The sequence below is a fragment of the Tripterygium wilfordii genome, chromosome 22, assembly GCF_013401445.1.
Source record: "Tripterygium wilfordii isolate XIE 37 chromosome 22, ASM1340144v1, whole genome shotgun sequence".
NCBI lineage: Eukaryota > Viridiplantae > Streptophyta > Magnoliopsida > Celastrales > Celastraceae > Tripterygium > Tripterygium wilfordii.
In genome coordinates this window covers 6,673,356-6,689,161 of record NC_052253.1, presented here as the reverse complement: position 1 = coordinate 6,689,161, position 15,806 = coordinate 6,673,356, and the positions used below count along the sequence as shown (strand labels likewise).

At 36.1% G+C, this 15,806-nt stretch overlaps 2 protein-coding genes and 1 long non-coding RNA gene across 5 annotated transcripts; 1 reads left to right on the top strand and 2 right to left on the bottom strand.

The window, feature by feature from the left end:
- Positions 1-147: 147 nt before the first annotated feature.
- Positions 148-4,398, bottom strand: LOC119991166 (peptidyl-prolyl cis-trans isomerase CYP40-like). 2 transcript variants are annotated; one of them, XM_038837405.1, is made up of 10 exons: positions 4,122-4,398; positions 3,958-3,999; positions 2,591-3,091; positions 2,360-2,447; positions 2,181-2,233; positions 1,460-1,564; positions 986-1,061; positions 521-558; positions 371-440; positions 148-288 (listed from the first exon to the last, which is right to left on the bottom strand). In XM_038837405.1, the coding sequence occupies exons 1-9, from the start codon at positions 4,290-4,292 to the stop codon at positions 387-389; spliced, it is 1,128 nt and encodes a 375-aa protein (XP_038693333.1). In that variant the 5' UTR covers positions 4,293-4,398; the 3' UTR covers positions 148-288; positions 371-386. The 2 variants fall into 2 exon arrangements, with proteins under 2 accessions (XP_038693333.1, XP_038693334.1); XM_038837406.1 differs by lacking the exon at positions 3,958-3,999 and having other exon boundaries at positions 4,122-4,292.
- A 6,514-nt stretch (positions 4,399-10,912) lies between these two features.
- On the top strand, positions 10,913-11,387 carry LOC119991895. Its single transcript, XR_005466292.1, has 2 exons — positions 10,913-10,996; positions 11,154-11,387. It is a non-coding gene; the product is annotated as an uncharacterized LOC119991895 (long non-coding RNA).
- Positions 11,388-11,529: 142 nt separating this feature from the next.
- On the bottom strand, positions 11,530-15,368 carry LOC119991894 (la-related protein 6C). 2 transcript variants are annotated; one of them, XM_038838431.1, is made up of 10 exons: positions 14,802-15,368; positions 13,581-13,662; positions 13,369-13,463; positions 13,159-13,230; positions 12,971-13,050; positions 12,794-12,872; positions 12,649-12,696; positions 12,498-12,566; positions 12,255-12,383; positions 11,530-11,997 (listed from the first exon to the last, which is right to left on the bottom strand). In XM_038838431.1, exons 1-10 carry the CDS (start codon positions 15,168-15,170, stop codon positions 11,767-11,769), a joined length of 1,254 nt encoding a protein of 417 aa, XP_038694359.1. In that variant the 5' UTR covers positions 15,171-15,368; the 3' UTR covers positions 11,530-11,766. The 2 variants fall into 2 exon arrangements, with proteins under 2 accessions (XP_038694359.1, XP_038694358.1); XM_038838430.1 differs by having other exon boundaries at positions 12,971-13,230.
- Positions 15,369-15,806: the final 438 nt, after the last annotated feature.

The window sequence follows — 15,806 nt, the reverse complement described above, 5'->3', positions numbered from 1 at the left end:
AAACAAATTATTACCACACAAATAATAAAGCCCGTTCAAACACAATAATCAAACCCGTTAAATATATTCGTGCTTACAAATACAAAAAATAATAAGAAATAAAAAAATAAAAACACAACGCGGCAGCGCGCGGGCATCGTCCTAGTTAAATATATTCTGGGTCTATCACAAGTACATGCTCAAGGACTGTCTCGAGAAGCAGAGGCTTAACAATACCTCATCCCTCAAAATAACAGAGCTCGTAAAAATGGAAATCCAGAAACCATTTCACAATGGGATACAAGCAACCTGTAGCCAAGAAAACAGATCAGGCAGCTACTCCTAGTATCAAGCAATTGAACAAAATGATTTTCAAGGGAATTCGACATACCGAGTGACAACAAGTGCTACTGGAACATTTTGCGATATCTCTTCTTTTCCTCATCACGTCTATCCGCAATCTGAGACAAGTTTTTTTGTTCGTTACCCTGACAAGCAAAGGAAATAAACTCCCAAGAAGTCGAAAGCATAATATACTAACCTTCTTCTTAGCGGCAGCAAGCTCTTTTTTAATTCCACCTGAAATGGACAAGATACAAAGTATGCTCTTAGAAAATTACGGTCCAGCTTACAACAGTAAGATGATAAAACTCACCCAGTGATACACATACACACACACACACACACACACACACACATAAATATATAAAAACAAGTATGCACCATGAAAGTCGCGTTTTATAATGGATGCACCAGGAAATCTATCAAACTGATGAAGGAATGCTCATAAAAGTCCACAATAGCGAAAACGTAGAATGATGGGATTTAATCCTATTCAAAGTATAAGACAGTGAAAACAAAAAGAATCCAGGAAGGATTATTTGTGCTACGATAGTAATTGATGACAATTTTTAAAATTTATCAAGTATCAGAGCCACAACTTAGAAACAGCAAAACTCCAACTTTAAATTTGTAGGCAAAGGCTTCCATCAAAATTGTCACTCACCATTATTTGGCTCCAAATCCAATGCCTTTTTGAAGCTTTCAAGTGCAGCATCAACATCATTTAGTGCCATGTAAGCCTGGTAGATAAGGACAGTTGACATTAGTATTGGAATAGAAGATGGAATACCACTTGAGAAAATTCCTGTACAGCTAAGGAGGAAGAAAAAAATGATGAACTGTTACATGAAATAGAGGACAAACAACTGCCACATAATAATTGAACACAAAGATTAGGGCGCTTTGATGCATAGAGCGCATAATTCTGATCTCTGCTTGAGCCATGCATGAACTTGAACAAGAATCTTCCAAATGAGGAAGAAAACAAAGCAAACACATAAAAGAACCCAACAAGAATCTAAGACCAGAGCAAATTTTTTAAGAAAATATACTATCTTAATACCTAATATATGGGGAAAAAAAAACTAACTATTACAATACAATCTTATTGAAATCCAGATCAACAGGAGATACTAACCTGCCCTTGACGAAACAAAGCTTTAACATTGTTTTCTCCATCACGTATTGCAAAATCTGCATCTAGTAGTGCTCCTTTCAGATCCCCCAGCTTTAATTTACAAGCCTATAGAAACATATCCTCAAAAACAGTTATTATACAGAGAGAAAAGGAAAAAAAAAACAAAGAAAAGGAAAGTTGCATCTGGTGAAATTTTATTGACACAAAAATTAAGACCTTTGGGAACAAAGGTGATTCTGCTCATGCTTCAGATGGTCTGGAGAACTATATATACTTATATCTAATTATATACTTCTCTATTGGAAAGGTAAACCTATAGGCTTGTTTCAGCATGTTTCCAAAGATAATTGATTAATTTGACTTCGGAAACACTACTTATCTTAGACTGTAGACATTAGGGGATTGTGATCAAATGGAAGATGGTTTTATAATGAAGTGGACACAAGTGTCCTTACAGATTGAATGGAATTTCTATTCTCAAGGACAGGGTACTGGGTAAAAAGTTATGGTGTAAGGATAAATTTGGTAGAATGAAAATCTTGTGCAGGTCATATTTGATCTTTTCATTAAATGAAGCAAATTCTAGCTAATTATCCTCACATGAGTTTCTAGGTACCAGATTGTCAACCAACACAATCATAAATTGCGAGCTAATTGTCAATAAATCAACAAAATAGTGACAAAGAATATAATTTAAAAGAAAATGAGAAAATATACTTACAGAGCTATTGGTGAATATAACTGACTTAGTCTGTCTCAAACAAGAACTCTTCTCTGCACAGTCAAGGGTGGAGGTTTGGGATATTAAAATCATATGAATTAACACCCCCGGATTAGATGGGAGCAGCATCACCTAACAATATGGCATAAAATAATATGCACAATAAATGAAAGTTGCACCTTCATCAATCCCTTCCTTTTCCCAACAGATATCCAGATAGCGCAAAGCCTTCCTGTACTTTCTAAGAGCCATTTTGTAATCTTGTTTCTGTGAAGGAACAATAAACACCAAACAACAACTCATATCCCTGCTAAAAGTTATTTTATGCAACACTTTTATGAGGCATATCTAGGTAGGTCAATAAAGTGGTTAATATATAAGGTGATAACCAAGAATATGGCACCCATTACCTTGAAATGTTCATTTCCATGAGCCTTGATAGATTCTACAGCCTCCATCCACCACAAGAGGTCATTAGGACTCTCATCTAGGTCAGCAGGCCAATCAGGATAGTCATCACCATCTTTTAAGAAATTACTGATTCCATCATCTGTCCCCTCTGGAATTTCTCCACAATCGTCAATTACTACATCCACAGCGGGATAATCACCATCGCCAGTTGTAACATGCTCAATTGAGCGAACAACTCCCATTCCTTTAACAACCTTCCCAAACACAACATGTTTTCCATCTAGATGAGAGGTGCGGGTTGTTGTGATGAAAAATTGAGACCCATTGGTGTTAGAGCCTGAGTTGGCCATGGATAACATGCCTTTCCTTTCATGTTTTAGCTCAAAATTTTCATCCTCAAATTTCTGTCCATATATAGATTCTCCCCCAGTACCATCTCCTGCAGATATATCTCCACCTTGCACCATAAACCCTTTAATCACTCGATGAAAGCGGCACCCCTATCACAAAAACATAAATAGACGACTATAATGATACACTTTAGTGAGCCTGCAAAAGGCAGTTAGGACTGTTGTTGCACTTTACCCAAACCCATTGCACAAACTTCTGTCTGTAAACTGCCCTATATTTCTGAAGGCAAAAAATAATCGAGAAGGTAACTTCGGGGGAAAACAAAAGAAGCCACAATTTTTCCCATTGATCAATGACGTCATATACAACATATCGCTGGATAAATAGGCATATATATTAATTCAAATTGATGCAAAAATCTACAATCAATGAGCCCACAAACACAGAAACACCAATGTGAATGTAAAATTGGTGAATGGAAGGTTAGTATCTATTCTTATAAGCCTCAACATTGTGTTTGGTCAATGAGTAAACAAAAATGTATTTCCTAAAAAAAAGGAAAAGAAAAGAAGATGTAATGATAATAACTGGGACAGTCCTTGGCCCGTTCTTCAAACATGGATTCAACACAAAGGTATAGGTATGTTGAGAATTAAAGAAAATAATCAGCCCCACTAGAAAAACACAGAAATTACTCCTAATAAAAAGGAAAAGGAAGACCTTTTGCATTAAAAGAAGCATCTAAATCATCACAAGTACGAGAGAACAAAAGTTCGCTAAAGAAGTTCAAAAGGCAGAAATTCCTGCTTGTTTAGATAAAGAAAAAAAAAGAGCCGAAATATTTCTCTAAAGGTTATCAAGGTAAAGAAGAAGCAAAGCCGAAAAATGTGAAAAGCAAAAAAGGCAAAACTTTCTCACCAACAAAATAAAAGGGAAAGCAACACGAATTCATCAAATATAAAATAACAGTGAAGGAGGATATCAGTCTTTTCAACGCCCAAATGACAAAACCCACCTTGAACCCCAGATACAGACATATATATACAGATATGTATGCCTAAACACAATAAAGTTACATAAACATATACACGATTACATAGATTAACATAGAAAAGATCAAAAATTTTACTCAATATAACCATAGACATGTAGAGAGAGAGAGGAGGGAGACAGAATTACCTTGTAATGGAGCGGGACACCAGTATTGGGGCCAATGCCCTTCTCGCCAGTGCAAAGAGCCCTGAAATTCTCGGTGGTTTGAGGAACGACGTCGTTATAGAGCTCCACAACAATCCTGCCTTCAAGTTCCCCTCCGATGCTGATGTTCAAGAAGCACCTCTTCCTCTCCATCGCTGGCTCTCTGTTTCTGGAGTCTTCGCTTCCACTGCCTCACAAAAAGACTAATACCCAATTTTTAAATTTTTCAAGAGTGTGTCAGGGTCACCCGCCCGAAAACCCTACCAAAAGAGTCTCGAGTTTAACTAGTTTTGGCCTTTTTGGTCACCGGGCTTTCTGCTTCGGGTTAGGGTCACCCGGTGAACCGATTCAAATAAGGAAAAAATTGTCGGTTGGTACCCAAGTAATGACTTTACATCTGGGTGTAAAAAAACATTGTTAAGACATTTGAGTCCTTTTCATGGTAAAATTGTTTTCTTTGTCATGTTTGTCTTTTTTAGAACTTTTGACGTGGTTTGAGTCTAGTTTGCTCTTATTATAGCTGGATCATTCCATCGATTTAGTTGTCCGATTGTCTATTTTGGAATAGTCTAGTTTGCTCTTATTATAGCTGGATCATTCTATCGGTTTGGTTGCCCTGGTGTCTATTTTAGAATATGAATTTTATACGTATGTATGCAGACTAATTGGTCATTTAGATACTCACTTTGTCAAGGTTATAAATATTTCAACAATCCTTATTTTGCCCCAAAAGCACATAACTATGTTTGTCTATTTAATACACAATTTATTTATAATAAATATACAAATTGTTATCCGTTACTTATGGTCTTATCATTCTCTCCATGTAATTGAATTTTTCATCTAACCAATTAGTGCTGCACACTTGGGAATATGGAGTTCTAAATTCAATTCATCATATTTGACTTTATTCGAATCTTCACTTGTCGGATTATCGAATAAATTATATTGACCAGATTTAATCTATTATCATTGTGCAAATTAAAAGAAAAAGGTGCACAATTTATTTATTTTCTTTCCAATTATAGTCAAAGGACATGGAATCATCCTGCCAAATGAGGTAGGAGTTTATGGTGCAGAACCCACGTTAGGTATGGGTCATGGGTGGTCCATGGGTTTACAAAAGGAAGTTCACAACGTTCTCAAATAGATGTACTTTTTTCATAGAAATATCTCTAACAATTAATATCGGAGCGAGATTAATTCAAGACCCAATTTCACACCAAGCGCTCCGCGACAGAGTATGCAGGGTGATCCAATGGGTCAATAAAGGGAAAGTGGGCCCAAGAGTAGATGAAGCCCAATAGACATAATTTGTATAACTAATGTGGCTCACTCCTTTAACCTGGAGTACTTGTGGAGAACGAACTTATCTTATGGAGCATTACTTCAGTTTAGATTGAATATTAAAGCTACCATTTGATCAACCAAGTTATATTGTGTGTTTAATAACCTAAGGAGGCGAGTTGGCGGGTTATTAATCCTTTCAACTAAGGATTTGAGTTCAAAAACTCTTTTCAGCAACATCCTGCAAATTATCAAGTACTTAGAGAGTGTGGTGATTCAACTTATCAGGTACTTGGAAGTGATAGAAATATTAGTAAATGGGATCTCAGTCATTCCATTGACTCACATGCCATTCTCTGGTTCAATCACCAAGTTTTATGAGCCCTTACCCTTACATAAATTAAGAGACAAGATGAATTATTAGGATGATTGAGATCTCATTTACTGAGATCTTTAAAGTGTGTTTGGTATACATGTTTTTCAATTGTTTTCTGTTTTTAATTTCTAGAAAATAAAAAACGTTATGGAAAACGCGTTTGTTTAAAGTGTGTTTGGTATACATGTTTTTCAATTGTTTTCTATTTTTAATTTCTGGAAAATAGAAAACGCTATGGAAAACGCTTTTGGTTGAAGGATTTAGAAAACACAAAAAATGAAAATCATTAGAAAATAGAAAACAATAAAAATACGCTTTCTAAAATGGAAAACACGGAGTCTTCCGTCTTCGTATCTATCTTTCGTTTCTCCGTCTTTCGTATTTCTCTTTGGGCGTCGCTCTTGAGATCCTCTGCTCCCTCCCAATCTTCATAGACCATTATGAGATGTTGGATCTACAAGATGATTTGTGATCGCGAGGCTCATCAAACCGCTCCCTCCTAGTTTCATGATCGTGCGCCTTATCTATGCTCTTATTCTCTCTCTCATCCCTCGGCTCATACGATTTCTCTCGCTTGTACTCTCCATCTCGAGAGCTTTGTAGAACCTCGCATCTGGAGGATTTTTCGCTAGACTTCTCCTGCTTCAAATCTCTTTCCGATCTGCGGTGCCTTTCCTCCTGGTCTTGGGTTCGGTGCTTGTGGTCATGGTCACGGTGTTCTTTGGTTGATTCACGTTCTTCCTGGGATTGTTTACAAGTAATCATCCTTCCAACTGTTTTTGGTTACTGTAACTTAGGATCTTGCTTTTCGATTACTGCAACTTTCATATTTCTCTTTAACCACTTTGTTACCAGCAGACCATGTGTAGTATCTCAAAAGGAATAGAACTTTATACAATTACCGTGTAAGTATTTAATCCTTATTATACAATAAGCTGAGATAGAAAATTGGTTGATCCCTATTTTATGAAAACAAAAATGCAAATGTTTGAGAATATATTGTCGACTGAGCATCAGTGTATTCTCTATTTTATCAGCTTAATGATAAAGGGTGTGGAAATTGAGGGTTGTTGCCATGGGAGGATTGATTGGTTGTTGTGGTTTGGGGTTGTGAGGGTTGTGGAGGTGAAGAGAGTGGCATGGCTTGCCATGGCCATGGACTCCTTGATTGAGTTTGTGTTTGGTGTTTGTGATCATGCCTTTTGATGTCTTAGAATTTTGTGTAGGATAAAGTTGATTTTGAGCTGTCCACACTGCATGTTCTTGTAGATTATTTGTTCTTTTAGTTGTTAATATGTATGCATCAATGATCCAATGTATTTTTATATGTTAATCACAATGGTTAAGAGATGTCTCTGTATGTTCTTTTTGTTGCTGAATATGCTAAACCCCTTTGTTTTTTTAGCTGTAGATGCAAATCGTGGCTTTTTTTTTCTATAAGTTTTTGTGTTCAATTTTCCCAAATTGTCTCTCTGTTCCTGGATTTTTTTTCCCTTTAGTTTATAGGGTTTTTTCAGTTCTTTAAGTCCTTGGGGTTTCCTTCTTTACTATCGTTTCTAACTTTACCATCTCAATTATCAATTATGGGTAATTAAACCCTGAGAAATAGGAAATAGCTACTTAGAGACATTTTCTAAGTAAAAAATGTTGATTCATGATAATATTGGTAAATGCATAATATATTTAATTGAAAATAGAAAACAGTTTTTCAATATTTTAAACCAAACATGTTTTTTATTCTTAGAAAATAAAAACAGAAATGAAAATAAAAAATAAAAAATATTTTCTAAACCAAACACATTTTTGTATAATCGAAAGGAGCCAAAGACCAAAAGGCAGAGTACATATATTGATTGTAGAGAATCAAATAGAGATTATGTCATACTAGTTTATGCTTCATAGTAGTGCCGTAGTGGTAGAAAAAAGCTGCACACCATCACATGAGTGATGAGACTAGAAAAAAATAATTCAACTCTCTGTGTCTCCCTCTCTGCAAATTACACAGGCAAATGTAGCCTTTCATTCTGTTGACAAAGTATGTCAGAGAACTCTGTTTTTTTTTAATATTGTCAGATTTTTATGTTTCTCTATTTGAATTTGGAAATCTATATGCATATAAATTAATGGGGAACAGCATTGGTTACTGGTCCAAGACCCAAAAGTGGCCATTAAAATTCTCAATCCAATTGTCTTTTATACCAAACAAGGGAATTTCTCTCATTTGATTATTTTTCTAAATACAGATCACAAGAAAAGAATCAAATGAAAAACTATAATACTAACATTTCTTTTAATATAAGGGCAAATGTAATGGTAATGTGTCATTGGGCCAACAAAAATGTTGTCTTTTATTGATGTGGTTGTATTGTAAAATATGTTTTACTGATGTAACTGTATTGGGATAAGTGTTTTACTTATGTAGATATATTGATATTTAATGTTTTGGTGTAGTTTTATTGTGGATAATATGAAGGAATGGAATGTTATTGGCCTCCATAGTGGGTGGGAAGAGAAATTGTATAGAAATTTATGTTTTGTTAATGTGATTGTATTGGAATATGTGTTTTATTGATGTGATTGTATTAAAATACGTGTTTGACTTGATTTTTTATGTAATAGAGGTGGAACCGAGCCAACAAAAATGTTGGCCTAACAAATAAACAACCATTGCATTTACACTAACCACCACCCATCAATGCAAGCAATTAAACATGCTTTGACAAATGAGAAATATCTTCCTTCCCCAATCTCATAATTTATGGTATGGAAATATGATCATTCTCTTCTTGTACAAAATCTATGATCATGTTCCCAACAAAAATTAACCCCCAAGAAAAAAGAACAGTAAGAGCTAACAGAAACAAAAAAAAAAAAGACAAAATTTCAAAAAACTCACACAGTGAAATTCATAACCAAAGAATCAAGATTGGCTGCTTGGGGTTACATCTCCATGTGAATTCTTTCGAGGTTGCTTTTGTTCCTGTTCTTGTTCTTGTTCATGCTCTGTTTCTTGACTTTCTTCTTTAATGTCTTGTTGGGTCTGCTCCACCGGGGCCTCCTCACCACAGCCACCGCCACCGCCACCAACAACAGTATTATCAGCTTCAACTGTTCGGGTTCGGTTTCGGTTTCGGGTGATAGTCGGGTTGACTCGCCCGTCAATGCAAGAGGAGCATTTTCTCTCAAACCATCCCTCAAAATCGTACCCTCCGTACCCGAAAACTTGGCGACCCGAACATAGCCTACCAATCATACCCGCAATGACGCCGAGTATTATGATTACGGCAAGAACAGCAATTACGGGTCCAACCGACCCGTGACCCGAATGGGCCGTGTAGGCAGATTGCTGGGTCATGTCAATCGGCGGTGGCTGTAGCTGGTCTACCGGCGTAGCCATGTAGAATCAGTGTAATTTGTGTAAATAAGTGTGGGTTTGTGTTAAAGTAGGAAACTTGTCGAGGGTTTTTGACGAGTAATTGAAACTTGTTTCTGGAGAGAGAGAGAAACTTGACAAACATGGGAGTGAAAGTGAATGTTAGACACTTAAGCCGTGTACTTGGCTCAGCCAACTAGCACAAGGAGGTGTCACACTGTCACGGTCCCTTTAGGCAATTCCTCTTGGTGTATTTGTAATTTATTACAATATATTTATAATTGATTAGAGTATATTTGTAATTATTTAATCTTATTTCTTTCCTTTTATAAACTAGGATTGTGCTGGGGCTTCTTATATTGTATATATACGACTCACTTGTACATCAAAAATTAAATGGAAAGATAAACATCTATGTTATCCTAATTGTTGAAGTGTATTGACGAAAATTAAAATGCATGTGATGGGCTCCACATACACATTAAATGATGTCCATACACCTCAGCAACAGCAATAACTAGGATCCCAGTTGTTGGAATAATTGAGATCTCAATTGTTGGGACGTCTAGTACTGCGGTCAGTCTTGTCTTTTATCAATATTAGAAAAGGCAAGCTATTGCCTCATTCTCCAGTTTTTCTCTTTAATTTTTTCGTTCTATTCTTGTTGTTTTGATGCTTTTGGCTTTTAACAGTGAAGAAGAAATGTCAAAAACTGACTTTTTTTAACATTTTGAGATGCAAAATCACTAATTATGTTGGTGTAATCAACCTTTTCCTGTCAAATCATTTTCAATAGATAACATACTTAACCCATTTGACATCTCTTGTGACGTGGTGAACCAAAAAAAAATTTTTAAGTTGAAATCGAATGATAGTTATTGGGCTAATTTTTTTCTAAATATTTTTTAAATGGGTTTGGACTATTATAATACTAATATTTTTTTCCAAAAATAAGGAGCTCCTAGGGATTTGGGGGCCCTAGGCAGCGGCCATGTCGCCCCGTCCTTAGGATGCGCATAAAAAAAAGTTTGTGTGATTTGGAGTGGTGAATGGTGAGTACAAAAGTTTTTCTAGAGGTGCTTGATTTTGTGATTGTTAGAGCAAAAAAAATTATATTCTACACGATGTCTTATTGTTCTCTTGTATGACTAGTAACATTTGATAAAATTGTAACCATACGTAGATTTCATTTGGTAGTTGCAAGCTAAAAGTTTTAAGTTCAATTCTCACTGAGAACAATATTTTTGTGTTTAAGCATTGAGCTTTAACTCAATTTACTCTGTTGTAAAGTGGAGAATTTATATGCATGCAAACTGGATGATCCTAGTTTAGGTTCATATCGAATGTCCAAATGATAAACTTGTATGGTGTTGCTATCGGTTATAAAAAAATATTTATAAAACATTTAGGTTTTAAGTTTTTATTTTTTGTTTTTTTTTTCCTAATGATCTTGAAATTTTGTACTTGGGTAAATATAATTTACATGGTTGAAGTTGAACCATTCATACCTCTTTCTTTTTCTTTTTCTTTTGATAAAGAACACCTCTTTCTTTTATTTGTGCCGTTGCCTACTTTTATTTCCCATTATTGATATAAATGATATATGACAGCACCAATCACAAAACAGCTGTACATAGATTGTATAGCAGAAAGAGGTAAAACCATTGATCATTTTGAAAGTTGTTTTTGTAGGTACTAGATAGGTATGCTTTCTATGAACAAAAATGTCAAAAAGCTAAAACATTAACTGGAGAAAGAAAATTGGAAGAGACCAAAGAGTAACCCTAAAAACCAAATTTAACTCGGAAAGTTGGATTTGAGGTGAGTCTTATATTTATGTTTTTAATCAATAATTATTGGAGTGATTTTATTTACGCATCACAACGATTTGTTATCTTTACATTAACAATTTCTTTAAAAGCCAACACACACAATGGTCAAGCCTTCGTAGAATATATTTTTCTTTTTTGGTGTTTAGTGCAGATGCCTGACCATTATCATCTCAGTGATAATATATATATATCATGGCAGATCCAACTGTTTACAAATACAACGATGACATGTTTGAGAGAGGAGAAATGTGTTAATGGTGGGTTTGCACAAAGACATGATGGTGAGGTATCTACACAGCTTTTTCTTTATCCTCCTTTATTGAATACAAGCAAGCACTCATTGTCGGCTTCTTTTTGAATCTAAGTGCTATTTCTGTTTACTCTGTCTCTTTCTCAAATCTCAAAGTAGACTTATTTATTCATTTATTTTTATCATATCACTGAAACAGAAACAGAAACAGAATGTGAATTGTGATCTGATTTATTCAAACAGATTGACAACAATGCCAATACAAAATGGAATGCCAGGAGAGTCCAAATAGCTACAATATTTTGTCACAAGAGGTAGGTAGCCATAATACTATAAACTATACATCTTGAATCAGTAAATGACTGAGTGAGTAATATATGAAGTACATAGACAGACCAGTCCACTTCCTTGCTTCTCAAACTTGTATGAAATGTAGAGCCACTTTCTTTATCAACTAAGGTATGAATATCGAAAAGAATGTGACGACGCCTCGATTATTCAAAAAGCCATTAGATCTGGGCAGCTAATGGCTTGCCTCTTCCCATGGTGAAGCCCCTTGTCCCATCTGGCATTCTTGGACCTTTTGAAGTTTGTTTAGTAGTTGCTTCACAATGGATGGCACCGGCAGACTGTGGAGATGGGGCAAGTAGCCCTCGTTTACCATGGCTTTGAGGGCGTCCTCTGGCCTTTCCACGTCCACGTGCCCATCCCTCCTTTGGTCCCATCAAATTTTCTTCACCCTAACAAACAATGACAAGGCATATAAATACTTCACTTGATTGTAATAACAAAAGTGCACCAATGTCTCAGACTGTCAATTGTGAACTACTTGGTGATGGAAATTAATAATATAAAACTTCTGAATGCTCAATACAACATGGTCATCCGGTATTCTGGATGGATCCCATCTGTATTTGCAACTTGCAACTAGACTGTCCGGTGAATTAGTACACGACAATAGATCATCATAAGATTTTCCATAAAACCATCTACTCACATTATTCTCAGTAAATGTTTCTGCATTGTGTGGTTGAGAGGAATCTTCAGCAGATTCACAAGTTGGAGGTTCATCCTCATCCAAAATGGCATCAAAGTCGGACTTCCTTCCCTTAAGAACAGACTTCGGCTGGAAAGTTCAAATTGGATGCTGAGAATATTTCTATTTTGCAGTGACTATAAAAAAAAAAGAATTCAAATGCACATAGGGAAGAGAAGAAAGTAGCTTAATGGTTGAACATACCGAGCATCTAAGCAGCACCCTTACTCGAAGTCCCTTTCTCCAATTCCGCTCATCATTTAACTTTTCAACCTATTAAAATGAACTTTTTTTAATGCTGATTAAAACTGAAATGCATCTGAAAAAAATTGAAGTATCTAAAGGTGTTACATACCGCTCTCTCAGCTATCTCTGGACTCTCATACTCCACAAATGCATGCAGCTTGGAAAAATAGAAGTTCTTTTAGAAAGAATGCGAGTGATTTTAAACTGTATTTTGCTCACAAAACAAAATGAAAGAGAAAATTCAATATCTATACCTTGTTGCTTATGAAGAAATCACCTTTAGGTCGAGTAGAAATGGATTCTTTGGGATGGCAAATTCGGATGTTTTTCACACTGTTCACAATGGCCGTTTTCACAATAAATAAAACAGAGGTCAGCTTGGCTATTGAGACACTGCAAAAATAAGGAAGCCACTAGGTCATGGATCCAACCTCCCAACCACACCAAATATCTTCTCCAGGTTATGATGAGAGTGATCTTCTGGCAAATTCTCTACTACAACAGTACGAGCCTGCTTATAAAAAGAAAAGAAAATTTGCATATGCATGGAGAATAGTCGAGGAATTAAAAATTTTGGATTTCCACTGTAACAAAAGATAGATAATATTAGATGAATTACCTGCAAATCCTCTTTGTCTTTATCAGTAAAAGGATGTTTACGCTTAACCTTCTGGCCATCTTCAGTAACAACCTTCAAAAAGTAAACAAAAGAAGAAAATCCGTTGATATGTTAAATCAACACGAAATTCTGAACTTAGTTCGTATATGTGCATTTCATGTCACTTCGCATAATAAATAAAGAAGAGAAGAATTTAACCAAAGAACTTACAAGTTTCGAAGAGAACCTAAGTGCTTGGGCAAGTAATTGGTTACTAGTAACAAGGGACTTCATTTTTTTTGTTGAAGCAATAACAGATAATGGCACTGTTAAACAGCCAGAATCATGAATGAACATGGTTTCAATTACAGGTAAAATAAGCATTTACTTACTTGTACTGTTTACCATAAGCAACTTTGTAGAAAATCTTAAATGGTTCTTACCAAAGCCTTCAGGGTCTTTACTTATGTGCCTTGACATAGATTCATTTGCAAGAAGACTCATGTCACTGAACTGGTATTCCACCTGCTCATATACAAAGCTTTGTTATATTTTAAAAGGGGCTTGAAAGTAGCATTAAAGTCCCAAATAAGTGACAGTATCAGTTCTTCAGCATAATGAGCCAAAGTGTCCCTAGTATAGTGCTAACATAAAATAAATGACACTAGATCTACCAAAACAACTTCATCAATGTAGATTCCTTGTTGTCTAGAATACTTTCAATCCACCATGGTATAGAAAGAAGAGGTCGATTATGCATATGGTTGTACATACCATAGATAATAGATGAGAACATGAGAAAGAAGACAATAGCTTGACAAGAGTGAATAATTAAGATATATGGAAGGTCCAAAGCACGACAACAATACAAGAAATTTGATTTCAAAGGCAAATTTTCTAGTAAAAACAAAACAGCCCATAGGTTCAATATTCTGCAACAAATTTGGTAAAAAAAAAGTCAAATTTCCAGGGATCTGTCAACAAGAGAAGGCAATGGTATAAATGTATTAAGCTAGAAACTCATTGCAGTTTTTGATTAATTTCAATGGGAGATTCACGGAAAGAAAGTTTTGAAATGGCTGTGAGTTTTAACAAACTGTAGCCATTAGTTTCATGGAAAGCAAGTTTTTCAAAATAAATCCTATTAATTTGAAAGTATACAACAGGCATGCCTAAGACCGAGTGGTAATTGGTGCTTTTTTATGTGCATGTATTTGGATCAAAGTCAAGAAAATGTGACCATCAGAATTCAGAGCTCCCATTTCAAGTCTCAAAACTTCATGCAATGAAAAAGAAATATTATCTAAAAAGAACTAGAAGATTGGATCACGAACGTCCAAGATAATCACGCTCTCACGCAGTTTTTAGCATTTCATGGTGTTTTGAGAAAAAGACAACCCTTTCACTTGCAGCCAGTCCTTTAAAGATCTCGGCCAAGAACAAGCAAATTCATGATTCAAAAGCCAAAGCAGAAAACACAGATAAAATAGGCGCGGTTGATCCAAAAAAAAATTCGAAGAAGAAAAAGTGCCACCAGAAAACTGTTAACAAGCATGACTATGATTCCATACATAAATCTAGAAAGACAGACGAAGAAATTAAAAAATAAACCAAAAGACTACAAAACCCAAGTCAGGAAAAACAATCACTGAAAGCGGGAGCACCTGTTTGACAATCTTTAAGCGAAGATCGTCATTGAGGACATTATTCGAACAGTTGGAGTTGACATCCACATCAGGGTTAGCAATGAAGAACGTGGTCGCAGGTTCTTGGTCATCAACAAAGAACCAATCAGAGGAACATCCGGTGCCGCCAAGATAGTGGAAGCAAGGGTAGAAATAGCCCGAGATGGGCATCTGGGTTGTGGGCGAGGCATGGGATTTTGGGACAAATTCAGGTGCCTGTGCATTGAACTTGAAGCTACTGCTACTACTACTACTTGTTCTTGTTATTGTTGTTCTGTTCTCCTTCATTTCCTTTTGTGGGGTTTCTCGAAATTTCTGTTCCCCTCGATGTGCTTGTGCTTGCGCCATGATTTTCTTGATTCCTCTCGAAAATCAAAATCTCTCCGGTGTTCTTTGATAAAGTGTGCGTCTTTCTTGTGTTTATGTTTTCTCTCTCACTCTCTCCTGAAGTTTAGTAACTGTAACTTCTCATATTGAATCCACGTTTCGCGCCTAACTATGGACATCAATGTTTCTCTTGCACACAAGCGTTGCTTGTGGGTTTGACCCATTATTCAAGGCTCGGAATTTGCCAGGCTCACCTTCACTCTCTCTCCTATTTGTGGGGTTTAATCGGCCGAAACAGAATCGAGCTTGGCCCATTTATTCAGTGCGCTCACAACTCATGAGCCGGACCTTTTTTTAACGGGTTCAAAAATCACTTTGGACTCGCTATTTATCAGTTAATGTTACGGTTTGAAACAGTAACTTGAAAGAAAAAGTCTCAAATCCAAACATTCAACGACGGTTTGCTACACCACCACCGCCGTTAGACTCTCCTAATTGAGATGCACAATGCCTAGGCAGATTCCGTCCAAAACGGCTACCAAAAAAAAGACCCGAAGTTGACCGTTTTGTTCGCGTAATGTTACTGTTTCAAACTGTAACATGACGTTAAGGGCTTGCCCGTTTAGAGTGTTGGGAGGTGTTGGGGAGGGTTGGGTT